Genomic DNA, 13,009 nt, shown 5'->3' on the forward strand with positions numbered 1-13,009 from the left:
ATTCAAATGAAAGCTATAAGAATCATGTCAATGAAAGAATCATTAACGTACGTCCATGATAAAGGACCAAAACAAATATAAGAGAGAGAGAAAAAAAATTAGTTTATAGGTTTGCTTACTTAATTATATTAATTATTAATTAAAATAACACTGATGAACCAGTCCATAGTCAATACACGATCGATTGTGTGCTGTACATACCATAGAATGATAGAAATTAGAAAACCAGGCCAAAACTTAAAAGTCAGTGTGTATTTATTCTCATATTGTTTGTTTCTTCAAATCTTCCACGTATTTCTTCACTTTCTAGATATTCAACTAAATTTATTTCAGTACAAACTAATTTTTAAGTCAATACTATAACAAGGAACATGCAGCGTTAGGATTTGACTGGACTTTAGCCAAAAGATAATTAGCTCATCTACGTTCAAAAAGCCTTGAATACGAAAGATATATGGAATTATTTTGCGACGTGACACACGAATAAGAACAGAGCCATTTCCAGTCATATATTATTTACTATTATATATATATATATATATATATATATATATATATATATATATATATATATATATATATATATATTGATTGGCGCATGTGAATTTTATTTTATAACAAAACTAGTCGGTAACCCGTGCGTATGCACGGATAGTTCGCCAATTAATTTTCGATGAATGAATTAAAAGAAATGTAAGATTACTGCATAGGCAAACTAGTAAAGATTACTGCATAGGCAAACTAGTAAACAAATGGAACTTTCCCAAAAACAAAGCAGTGAACGAAAAAGAAAAACAAAAAGCAAGAAGGAAATATCTGAAGGTGAGTGTGTTGCAGTGGAGACAGAGAAATGCAAAAAGGAAGAAGGAAATAACTAAAGGTGAGTGTGTTGTGGCGGAGAAAGAGAAATGTGAATCCAAAAGAAGAAGAGGTAAATGTGGCGGTGGAGACCGAGATATATCCTATAAGAACGACGGCGAGATAGATGAGAAGAGAGTCATATCAAGAACAGAAAATGCAACAACGTTTCTAGAACCCTCAAGTTACTTTGTAAGCTTTTTTTAATTGCAATATAGGCTTAAAATTAAATTCAAAAGTAAATTATGAAGAAAGTTAATATTTATAATTAACTAATTGTTCAAAATACATCATTCAAAAACATTTCTCAAAAATTGTAAACTACAAAAGGTAGTTTAATCAGTGTCACTATCATCTCAATCATTTTGTCTTCTAATTACCAATTTATTTTCTTCCTTAATCTTTTTTATTTATTCTCTGATTAGAAAATAAAGCAAGAAACTATAGAAGAATAGAGCCTACATCATCATCATCATCATAATAATAATAATAATAATAATAATAATAATAATGTTTTTTTTAGCAGAGCTTTCTTGCCCAATCTCTTTTTGTTGGCTCTTTCTCTCTCTAGGAATTGCCGCTACCTCTTTCAAAACTAAAGAATTGAACAAATAATAAAAATAATTTTAACATTTATAATATAAATATTTACAACAAATAGAAACCAGACAATTACAGATCAATACACAGCGAGTGTAACAGAGCATGATATTTCATTTTAAAAAAAATTCAAGTGAAAAAATGAGAAGAACACTAACGTCTTCAAATCTCGTGGTTGCCCTGATCTACTCATGGTGGAGAGAAGAGATCACAGAAGCGAATAACGAATGAAGAAATATGAGAATAACATGACTGCAATTTTCAAGAAGAAAATGAAACACGAATTAATAAGAATGAAGAAAGAAAAGATAAATCTAAAGCAGAATAGCATGAAATTTGAAGTTGAAGTACCTCTCAAATAGCTTGAACCTTCCATCAAAATAATAATAATAATAATAATAATCATAATAATAATAAACATGCATAAAACAAAGCACAAAGAAAGAAACTTGTCGGCCGGATGTTTTTTCGTGGATCACCTTGTAAGCGGGAAAATCAGAAAGGGGAAAAAAATCGGGAAAAATCAGTAAGGAAGGAAAAACATGAAACAAATAACTATAACTAAATAATAATAATAATAATAATAATATATTTTGTTGATATTGCACGTCAAGTTGCAAGTCCACTCAACAAAGCAACAATTTATTTTCTTCGCTAATCCTTTTTATTTATTCTCTAATTAGAAAATAAACTAAGAAACTATAGAAGAATAGAGCCTACATAATAATAATAATAATAACAACAACAACAACAACAACAACAATAATAATATAAATGTTTTTTTATCGGAGCTTGTTATCTTCTTCTTCAATCTCTTTTTCTTGGTTTTTTCTCTCTCTAGGAATTTTCGCTACCTATTTCAAAACCAAAGAATTGAACAAATAATAAAAATAATTTTAATATTTATAATATAAATGTTTACAACAAACAGAAATCAGACAATTGCAGATCAATACGCAGTGAGTGTAATAGAGCATGAATTTTTTTTATAAAAAAATTCAAGTTGTAAATGAAAGGAACACTAACGTCTTCAAATCTCGTGGTTGCCCTGACCTACTCATGGTGGAGAGAAGAAATCACAAAAGCGAATAACGAATGAAGAAATATGAGAATAACATGACTGCAATTGTAAAAAAAAATGAAACACAAATTAATAAGAATGAAGAAAGAAGAGATAAATCCATAAGGTTGAAACACGAATCAATTAAATATTAAACATTAAATATATTGCAACTTGGGAAATTTGTAGCAAGCAATGACAACACCCTTATTAGAGATGGTATCATATCTCTTGATGAAGGGAAGATCAAACAGGAAATCTCAGGTAGGCTACAAAATATTGAGAGGGGTGAGATGGAGGTTGAGCTTGAGTGTGTTCCCCTTACTCAATAGCTAGATAGATGTTAAGGATCAGAACTCAATTAAAACCACATTTTGGAGCACAAATCATAGGAATTTCTATGTGTAGATAGTCCTATCTCATTCTCTCTTGTACATTATTCCATGACTTTGATGAGATTACTTCACTATCCAAGTTTCTAACTTTAAATATTATATTTATTTTAGTATTATTATATATTTATTGTTTTTTAGTATTTAATAGTTAATATTATTAGTATATATGAATAAGATAATATTAATAAATAAAACTAAGTTGTATTAGTATAAATAACTTATTTAGTAGTAATAAATATATGCCTTTATAAAAAATTAGTCATTAGTAAAATTGATTAATATTTTATACTAATGCAATGTTATGGTGACTGAAAAACTAAAAAAATCAAAACATCTCTATTTTTAAAATTATTGTATAAAATAGATTAGAAAAACAAAAACACAATCAAAGACGTCTTGAAATTGCCTTTTTAAAAAAATTGATGTAAAACCATTTTGAAAGTGAGGTAAAATTTGCTTTGTATTTAAATTTTAATTTGTAACTATTCTGAAAAATAGATTGACAATAATCAATTGAATTTGTGAAGATTTTAAATAAAAAATTAGAATTTAGAATTCTAGATAGAAAACACCACAAAACTAAATCAGCTTCATTTTAAAAATAGGTGAACTAAATTAGTTAAATAAATTTAAGGTTATACTTTTCCTTCAAAAAAAAAAAACTCAAGAGGTTATACTTTTTCTTTTAAAAAAAAACTCAAGAGGTTATACTTTTATGCTACACTATGAGCAAGGAACGTACTAAAGATAATGTACTTAATAATAATAATAATAATAATAATAATAATAATAATAATAATAATAATAATAATAATAATAATAAAATTTATATATAAGATACTCAGTAGACATCCCAGCCAATGCTATACATGAAAATTTGTTCAACGTCTAATAACAAAACAAAAAAGGTTGGCACATAACTAAAATTTCATGTGTAGAACGTTGATTAAAGCAAACTTATAAGCAGTGAAAATTAAATGCCAGTAAGATAACAACATACTATAGCTAATACTTTTGCAGAATTAACATGCACGAAGTGGAAAAGTGTTAACAATCAACAAATATAGTTGTAAACAATATATGGTAAGTCTACATATTTTAGTGTACTGCTACACAAAAACTTTGTCATATAGGTAAATTGTGACAAAGGTCAAAGCCAGATTGTTAGGACAAACAAAGCTTCTAATAGATATAAGGTAAAATGAATACAATAAACATGTACATATATAGTAGGATGAAAAATGTTGTTGACTTCTTTCTAAGCCAAATGGTTATTTGAACAATACCCTTACTTAGGGACATGACCGTTTGCTTCTTCTTCCCTTTTTTCTACAGAGACAGTCTTAGCAATCATAAAGTTAGGCAGATTTGTTGAAGATAGAAGCATAGCCCACATTCTATCAGTAATTACCACTTTGTTTTGTCCTCAGTGATTCTCTGCATAACAAAGCAACCAACATAATGCTTCTAAATTCTATAGTTTCCTATTCAAAATTACAACTTCATTCACCCAATCATAAACTTGAAAACTAACTTTGAATTGGAAATTTTAAATCCACTATATTCTTAACAAATAAATCATATCTATGCTGGAGAAGTAGAACCAACAATATCAAGCAGGGCAACGAACTCACATAAAATGGTATGCACCTATTGCCTGTAATACCATATAAGGTCTCATCAAAATTAAGTAATCCAAAGATTTATAAATAAATATAACCTAGAAGGCTAGAACAGGGTAAAAAGAAAGAGAAATGAAGGAGCAACATTGTAAGAAAAAAAAGATCCAAGAGTTAACTCTAATATTGTGTTGTGGTGTCATATTCTAAGAGTCTAGAAATGCTTAATTTTTGTATGCCCATTTTACTTTTCCTGGATTCAATATCATCTTTTGACAGACCAACTGCCATTTAAATTTTTATCCAAGTACTTTGGGACTATATAGAGAATGCTGAAGTTACAGAAAAACCAATTCTGTGGCCAAACTCAAAATGTCAGTCACCTCCTTTTGAAAGTCAACAATATTAAAAATTAAAAAAGCAACATACTATCATGCTAAAAGGATGGGAAAGTTAAAACTGCAAAACATACAATTCTATATTATTTTATTTCTAATGATTGCTACATATTTGATGTGCTTTCCTTTGAAGTAGTAGAATACATAAATGGGTTATGAAGTATCAAAGTTTGGTTTTTCCTTTAAGCATCAGTTAACTGCTTGAAAGATAATGTATGAATTATGAAATAAATTGAAAGAACACACCTCAATTTGAATGCCACCACCTCTTAAAAGGACTACATTTCCTATGTTCTTCCCTTCTGCAGTACATTTAGCATTCACAGGATGAGAAACCAAATTTTTGGTTATTTCCTTGGACAACTCATTAACAACAACAACAATGTTCCTTGCTTCATGGGAATAATCTAAAGCTTATGCTTTCAAAAGTATGCGGTTGTCCTTCAATGGCTCTGTTCCTGATATATTTCCACTCAGATTTGGTCCTTTAACAACTACTCCACATCTATGCTTTGTTGCATACCTAATAAAAGGAATAGCCAAAACATACAAAAAATGCTAATTTGTTTGGTAGATAAGAATTGCTAAACCTTGATAAGTTTGCTTTGGAAGTTCTAAAGGGGCAACCACAACTATTTTTTCTCTTATAATTAAGTAAATATGTTTGGTAGTTTTAGTTATGAAAATGTTTGGTAGTTTTAGTTATGAAAGAGCATTTGAGCCTGCTGCTTTCACTCTTTAACAACAATTTGGTTGGTTTCAAGCTTAAAAATTATTATAAATATATATGCACTTACTTTTTTTCAATTTATTTATACTTTGATTTTCTTTCTCAATCTGATTCTCTCTTTACTTTGTATCACATTGTTTATTACATTTATCACTTTTTTATTTCCCTCTCTCTCTCTCTTATTTAATTTCCACTAAACTCCCTTAAAATTAAAAAATAGGATTTATAATTTCATAACTCTTTTCAAGCTTGTGTAGCAACAATTCTAGCTGGTAAAACATTTTCGCACCTGTTACCCAGATGTCGGTGCAGCTTGATAATAGTTTCCTCCTCTTCCTTGGTGTAGTTTCCTCTTTTGAGGTTTGGCCTTAGGTAATTCAGCCACCTTAGTCTGCAACTCTTTCCACATCTCGCAAGACCTGACAAATTAATAACAACAACAACAAAGTAAAACCAATTACAATGGATTCATATATGATTTAGGTATGATCTGTGCATGTGTATAATTAAACATTGAATATATGGTTCCTACAAATTGATGTAGAAGTTAAACCAAACCTTGAAAACAGAGAAGAAGAAAAATTGAAAGCCACATTGGTGACTATATTGATGGTACATACTCTCACATACTTAATTTGTTTCTGACCAAATTATTTGGTAAGTTCCATTCCCACCTGAATTGCATGAAAATAACAAACAAACAAAAATAGCAGTGACAACAATATACTCTTAATGGCAGTCATAACAACCATTATTGCCTATCCAAAAGAAACAATTTCTCCGTAGTATCAAGTATGTTCATATACACAGGTAGTTGAATGGTATTTGCATTAACAACTGTTGCATGTTTATCTATCAACTGCAAAGTCGAGAGCATAGCTGTTGTTAATCCTCCAAAGTGCTAGTATTTGAAAAAGGAAACATGTAACTTCTCCCATTGTTGTTATGTTGAGTTGGTTTCCTATTTGGGTTGACTGCAGCAGAGAATATCAATATCAAAACCAACTTAGACATAGGAAAAACCAATTTTGTATCATGTGATGAATTATTGATCACTTTGAATCTTGTGATACATGGATAAAGCACTACAATTCCAATATTATTATTATTATTATGATTATTATTATTATTATTATCATTATTATTATATACAATAAGGCATAATCAAATCAAATAACAGGGAGCAATTGTGAGAACTAAAAACTTGCGATATTATACCTCTCTTCCAGGGTGGAATGGAACTTCAGGTCCACCCATGATCTCAACGGCAACAACGCCAGCCAACTGCGTCAACACAAACACAACATTAAGCGCACAAACACCAAAGACAAAAAAACATCACTGGGTAGAAATCGGCGTAGCTCAAAATAGGGAACTCCGCCTTGAGTGGCTCCAAAAGCCTAATAGCGATGTCGGAAGGGTCCACCGGTGTTTGTGCCCTTGTCAAAGGTTCCAGCAGAGTGCCATATGCACACGAAACACACCAAAACGCGTCAAAACGATAATCCATAAACTCAATTGTAAATAACAGTGATCTAATGTTAAATAAAAAAAAATAAAAAAGAACGCACACCAAACAGAGCATTAAAGGAGCACATCTCTTCTCAGCGATGAAGCCTCTGAGCTTCTTCGCCTTCTCAACATCCTTCTGACAAAGGGGAAAAACCAAACGGTAGTAAAAACAAAAAACAAAACCAAACAATGAAAGAAGAATAATGTAGAAGAGGAAAAAATCGTATAACAAAACCCCTCTTCTCGTGTTTTTTTTTCTCCTTTTGGTCCCATCTAATCTCTCACTCACCCACAAATCCATTTTCTTGTGGCAGAGGTGCATGCAAGGGAGGAAAAGAAAGAGAAACGGAGAGAGAAGGTGTGAAGGAAAAGATTCAGAAATAGAAAGATAAAAGATAAAAGAAAAAGAGGAGAAGATTGAGAAAGAGAAAGAGGGAGAAAAAGAAGATTGAGGAATAGAGAGTAACGTGGAGAAGATTGAGGAAGAGAGAGTAACGTGGAGAAGATTCAGGGAGAGAGGAGAGTTTCGATTATTAAGTGAAATTAAATGAAGAGTTGAAATCCGCCAATCAGGGAGTGACATATGTTTGAAACTCCACATGCAACGCGACACGTGGCAGGGGCAACAGAAAAAAGGTGCAAAAAAATAAAGGGGCAAAATGACCAAAAAACCGAGAAAATGGATAGGTGTCACAATCTTGGGTAAGGGCATTTTAGAATTTTCCAAACACTTCTCTTTTATAGATAATATATAGATATGATGATTTGGATCTCCTACAATTGTTGTTCACAAGGTTTTTTAAATTGAGATCTTAATTAGGATTGGGTGAAAACTCGTAACTTAATTGGATAGTAAAATTCTATGTTCTCATACGTAAAATGTTTTTATTTTGTAATCATAATTGCAAAATATCTACTATTTTAACTAATGATTCATCTTCGATGAAACTTATAACTTAATTGTGAGCTATTTATTTTCAATTAATTTTTTTATATATAAGATTTAAATTTAAGTCTTTACTCACTACTGTAAAAAGATGATTCTACATCGGTTCTATGACACTTTTAAAGACGATTTTAAATCATCCGTGGAAAGTTAAAACTTTCTACAATGGTTCTTAAAAAATTGTCTTAGAAAAGTTACATATTCTAAGACAGTTTTTCAAAAACCATCTTAGAATATAATTTTTTTTTAAAAATAAAATAAATTTAGGATTTTAAGACGATTTTTTGAAGAATCATCTTAGAATCATTCTAAGACAGTTTTTCAGATAATCATCTTAGAATGTTTTTCTTTTTTAAAAAAATATATTAAAGATTCTAAGGATTTTATAAAAAAAACCGTCTTAGAATGTTGACATTCTAAGATGATTCTATGATAGAACCGTCTTAGAATATTTTTTAAAAAAAATTAGAAAATGTTAAAAAAATTGAATTGAGATAACGTTGTTAAGCAAGGGTTTGGTGGTAGCAGTAATAAACACATCATAATCGTTAAAATAAAATTATATACAGAAGATAGATACAAACCAAAGAAGAGGATATATACAAACCACGTTAACATGCCTTTTATAGATCTCATGAAATTAACAAAAGATTATTATTCAATTGAAAAATATGTGAAAAATTAATTAAGATTCTTAAGCATAATAAAATTTATAACTTTCACCTTGGTAAATAAAATTTCCAAAAGGGATAACAAGGCAAATGAAATTTATAACTTTCACCTTGGTATAGCAGCGATTGATAGCATAACTTCTAGCCACACGACATCATTATTAACAGTGTTTGCAGCAAAGGCAGTAAGTAAGTGAAGAGAAGATAGAGAGAGGTCATAGGTGTCTGTAGCAAGTTTAAATAGAGCTTATATGATTCGATTTCTCTAAAAAAAAAAAGTATATACATGCATAGCCTTTGCCCACAAGTAAAGTACCTGAAGTCCAACAGTGACACTAAGCAAGCTTATAGTATTCGTTCCATGCTTCAACTTAATCTTCGAGTCAAATTTATCGTTGTGAATACCATATGTGGCCCAATGGGAATCTATTCATCAAACAGGTTATTGAAAATTTGTCACGAATATAGTAGATACAATATTGATTTAGAATATGGTTCTAAAATGTTACCAATATGTTCTCCATTGACGAATGCATGAATTACATGGTTGCCATTGTTAATCCTAAGAGTCACATTTTCACCCCAAACTGGATCATCGTGCTTGACATCAAGTCTTTCATAAAAGGAAAAAAGAAAATTAAAAAAAAAGTATGATCAACAGAACAAAGAAACAAAAGGAATTTAATTAAAAACATAAGTTAAGTAGGGAGGATTACTTTGTCATGTACCAAAGATAGTCACTAGCATCATTAGCCACATTTTTTTTTATCAAAAAGTCTGTGCGCAGAGACATTACTTTTACCATTTGTGGCATAAATAGTGGCCTTAAATTTAAAAGTATGTTATAATAAGAACTTTTACTCTTTAATAATAATAATAATAATAATAATAATAATAATAATAATAATAATAATAATAATAATAATAATAATAATAATAATAATAATAATAATAACACGAGCCATTAAATTTGTTAGTGTGTTTCAACTTTCTACCTTTCATTTACCTTAACAGAGTTGCCTACATCAGTCTCGGTTACGTTCCTACTTGTAAGAGCTTCCTCCATTGCCTTCAAAGCACTGTGAAGTTCATTGAGGTGACCCCATTTTGGTTGGACAATGTTACCTGCAAATAAAACAATAAAATATCAAAGGTTTATATTCAATAACAAAAAAATGTAATTCTAACCATTTAAATAAATTCAATTACCATATTCATCCAAAGGAGCATCATAATCATAATCATATGATGTGGTAATGTATGGACCCTTTTCTATCGGAGTTAGTGCCACCATGAGACTGAACCAAAAAATCGTATACATACATCTTAGTAAAAATTAACTAAGATCGGGAACATGACGATTAATATTTTGAACTATGAATTGTTTATCATATAATAATTTTGGAATGTGTCTCTGATTTGGAAAAATCTAGCCAATACAAAAGCAACATCTTCAACAGTTCTATGTGAATCTCTGTCACCCCAATTTTTGAACCTTGAATAATTCACCCAAAAAATAAAAGCTCAAATATAATATCTGTTAATAAAAAATATAAAGATAAAATTGTTTTTTATTTTAAAATTAAAAATTTAAATACACGAGTTAAAGAATATTAGACGTACCCGCCTACCCAATTTTTAGTCCACATTTTAGGACTATTAAAACTATTAGGTTCAAAGTTGTATCAATACCAACCATTGCAAGTATTGATCTATAACATTAAAAATTATGTATTTCTATACACTATTAAAAAAGTAGTATTTTAGGATGCACATTCTAAGACGATTATTAATAACCATTTTAGAATGTACCATGATGACATTTTTGTAATTAGATGTAATTTATTTTATTTTTACGACGATCGAGTCTAAACACCCGTTATAGATTATGGCACATTCTATATTGGATTTCTAGACGCGACTGTCGTAATATGCCCCACAATCTATGACGGGTTGTGAACCATCGTCATAAACTACGTTACAATCTACAATGCTCATTACGACGATGATTGAAGACCCATGTAATATACTCTACATAACTGATGTAGAATCGATGTAATAGTGATAACAATTATTCCAATAGTTATATAAATAATGATTTCTAATAGTGTCCAAACAAAAGCTAATAGTGTCAACTCACGTCGCACGAATTTTGCATATAAAGCCTACCACTTTTGATTTCCATTAAAGTTTTTCTTTATTTTTTAATTTAATATTTGTCCACTAATACATAAACATGTGGATTTTGTATTCGCTACACTCAAAAAAAGGTTTCTTACGTATACCATCTTTTTTTTTTTTAATATGTACTATTTGTTGAACTATTTTTCTTCATAAAAAGCCTAAAAAAGCTAACAAAAATAAATGGTTACCGAACACAAAATTAAAAGCTATTGCACTAAACTGGTCGTATCATTTAAATGGTGGCTTGCTACTTTCGTTCATTGAGAGTCTCCAGTGAGACATGGACGGAGTCTCCAACTTCCTGCTAACAAATTTTATTTATTTCAGTCATAACAAATTATTATTATTATTATTATCATCGTCTTAGTTGCACGGAAGCATTTCTACAAATAACTTGTTAGAAGAAAAAGAGAAAAAAACCTGAAATTGATGGGCTCAGGGGAAGAACCCATTTTGGAGCGAACGACGAGACTGGTGGTCTGGAAGGTTGAATTGCTCACTGTCAAATAAGGGAAAAGGGGCTTTGGAAGACATAGAGGAGATGAATGAAGAAAAGAAGAAGAGAAAGAGAAGAGAGGGGTTGAAAGTACCATTAGAGAGTTTCAATTCGCGCTATCTCTATCTCTATGCTGCCGCTAAACCCTCAACTACCGAGGTTTTGAATTATTGAAATTGGCTACCAAATAAAGAAATCAAAATATTCTAACGGGATTATCCAAAACTAAAAAGGAAACGTGGCCTTACCAAGTCAATAATAAAATGTTAAATCAGATCAAGTGAGGTGCATATTAAGTGGCTAAGACTCACCGCTTAATTCACTATTTTTTCTATAACCTCAAAATACAAAATAATAAAACCCACTTTTTAATTAATATTTTATTAACAATTAATTTTTTCACTTATATTCTATTATTTTTAAGAGGAGTAACTAAATTGGTGCCTGGTACTGGACCTGGAGCTGCCTAATTTACTTTCGTGGAATCTATCATGTTGCATCAAACTTAAGAATTCATCATTTTTCACTTTAATAGTGCAATCATTAACATGCGTCCTGCATTTGCTTCTCATATTAAAAATATTACAAATTTATTTACTTCTCTCCTTCCAAAAAAAAAAAAAAATTACTTCTCAATGATAAAAATTCATCTCACTGCGTTCAAAACATTCACCAACTCATTTTCTTTTCGTCAGCTCCATCTAACTTGCAACTTGCCACTAATAGGCAAACTATGACCCCCCTCCAAACTTTTCAATATATATTTATATTGCTAATGATTTAAATTTTTTGAAAGAATATAAAAAGATAATTTTCAAATTTTAGTCATAGTATAAAGAATGTAATCATATATTATTATTTAGGCAATTTTATTTTAATGAGACATATTTTAAGTGACTATTTCTTCCATGATAATTGATAGACATTTAGCCCGCGGCCTTACCAAGTCAATAATAAGATAAAGATAAACTATAAAGTAATAGAAATGCAAAATTGAATAAATTTCAATTTCATTTTTAAATTTGTACATGCTGTATAAATCATCTAATCACAATGTGAGAATGGGAAAAAAGAGATTAGGATTCTCGCGAGGTCTGTGGCCTGACTTCACTACATTAAACTAGAGACATATCACAAGTGTTAAGTGTACAAATTTCTAGAACATGTCAAGAGCCTTGAGATTCAACATGGATTTAGCAATTATCATCATATAAGCAGAGGCAATGGCCAAGATACCACGAGCTTCAAATTAAAAAAGCTATTGAACTATTTGTTATCCTAAAGATTAAGAGCTATTGCACAAAATTAAATTTTTAATTAAAGTGGATAGCTACAGCCACATATCTAAATAAAAGTTCATTATGATTTTAGACACAACATAATTTTGGACAAAGAAGCCGAGTTAATACCTATGGTTCACCTGATTTATGATCGGAATAAAATCACACATATTGTTTCATTTCTCAACTCTACGTTTCCTTAATATTTCTTCCCTGGCATTTTCAGTTCTTGACTTGAAATCCTGCAGAGATTAATAAAC

The 13,009-nt window shown here is 30.0% G+C and overlaps 1 protein-coding gene across 13 annotated transcripts; it reads right to left on the reverse strand.

Moving 5' to 3' along the window:
• Window positions 1-3,960: 3,960 nt before the first annotated feature.
• On the reverse strand, window positions 3,961-11,648 carry LOC100820165 (beta-galactosidase). 13 transcript variants are annotated; one of them, XM_026124062.2, is made up of 11 exons: window positions 11,564-11,639; window positions 11,394-11,472; window positions 9,999-10,087; window positions 9,785-9,914; window positions 9,299-9,402; window positions 9,106-9,215; window positions 6,879-7,308; window positions 6,219-6,634; window positions 5,950-6,079; window positions 5,177-5,232; window positions 3,961-4,350 (listed from the first exon to the last, which is right to left on the reverse strand). In XM_026124062.2, the coding sequence occupies exons 2-7, from the start codon at window positions 11,423-11,425 to the stop codon at window positions 6,967-6,969; spliced, it is 807 nt and encodes a 268-aa protein (XP_025979847.1). In that variant the 5' UTR covers window positions 11,426-11,472; window positions 11,564-11,639; the 3' UTR covers window positions 3,961-4,350; window positions 5,177-5,232; window positions 5,950-6,079; window positions 6,219-6,634; window positions 6,879-6,966. The 13 variants fall into 13 exon arrangements, with proteins under 13 accessions (XP_025979847.1, XP_040869629.1, XP_040869627.1 ...); XM_041013695.1 differs by lacking the exon at window positions 11,564-11,639 and having other exon boundaries at window positions 11,394-11,534; XM_041013696.1 differs by lacking the exons at window positions 3,961-4,350; window positions 5,177-5,232; window positions 5,950-6,079; window positions 6,219-6,634; window positions 6,879-7,308 and adding an exon at window positions 8,778-9,014 and having other exon boundaries at window positions 11,564-11,648.
• Window positions 11,649-13,009: the final 1,361 nt, after the last annotated feature.

The sequence above is a fragment of the Glycine max genome, assembly GCF_000004515.6.
Source record: "Glycine max cultivar Williams 82 chromosome 10 unlocalized genomic scaffold, Glycine_max_v4.0 Gm10_scaffold_115, whole genome shotgun sequence".
Lineage (NCBI taxonomy): Eukaryota > Viridiplantae > Streptophyta > Magnoliopsida > Fabales > Fabaceae > Glycine > Glycine max.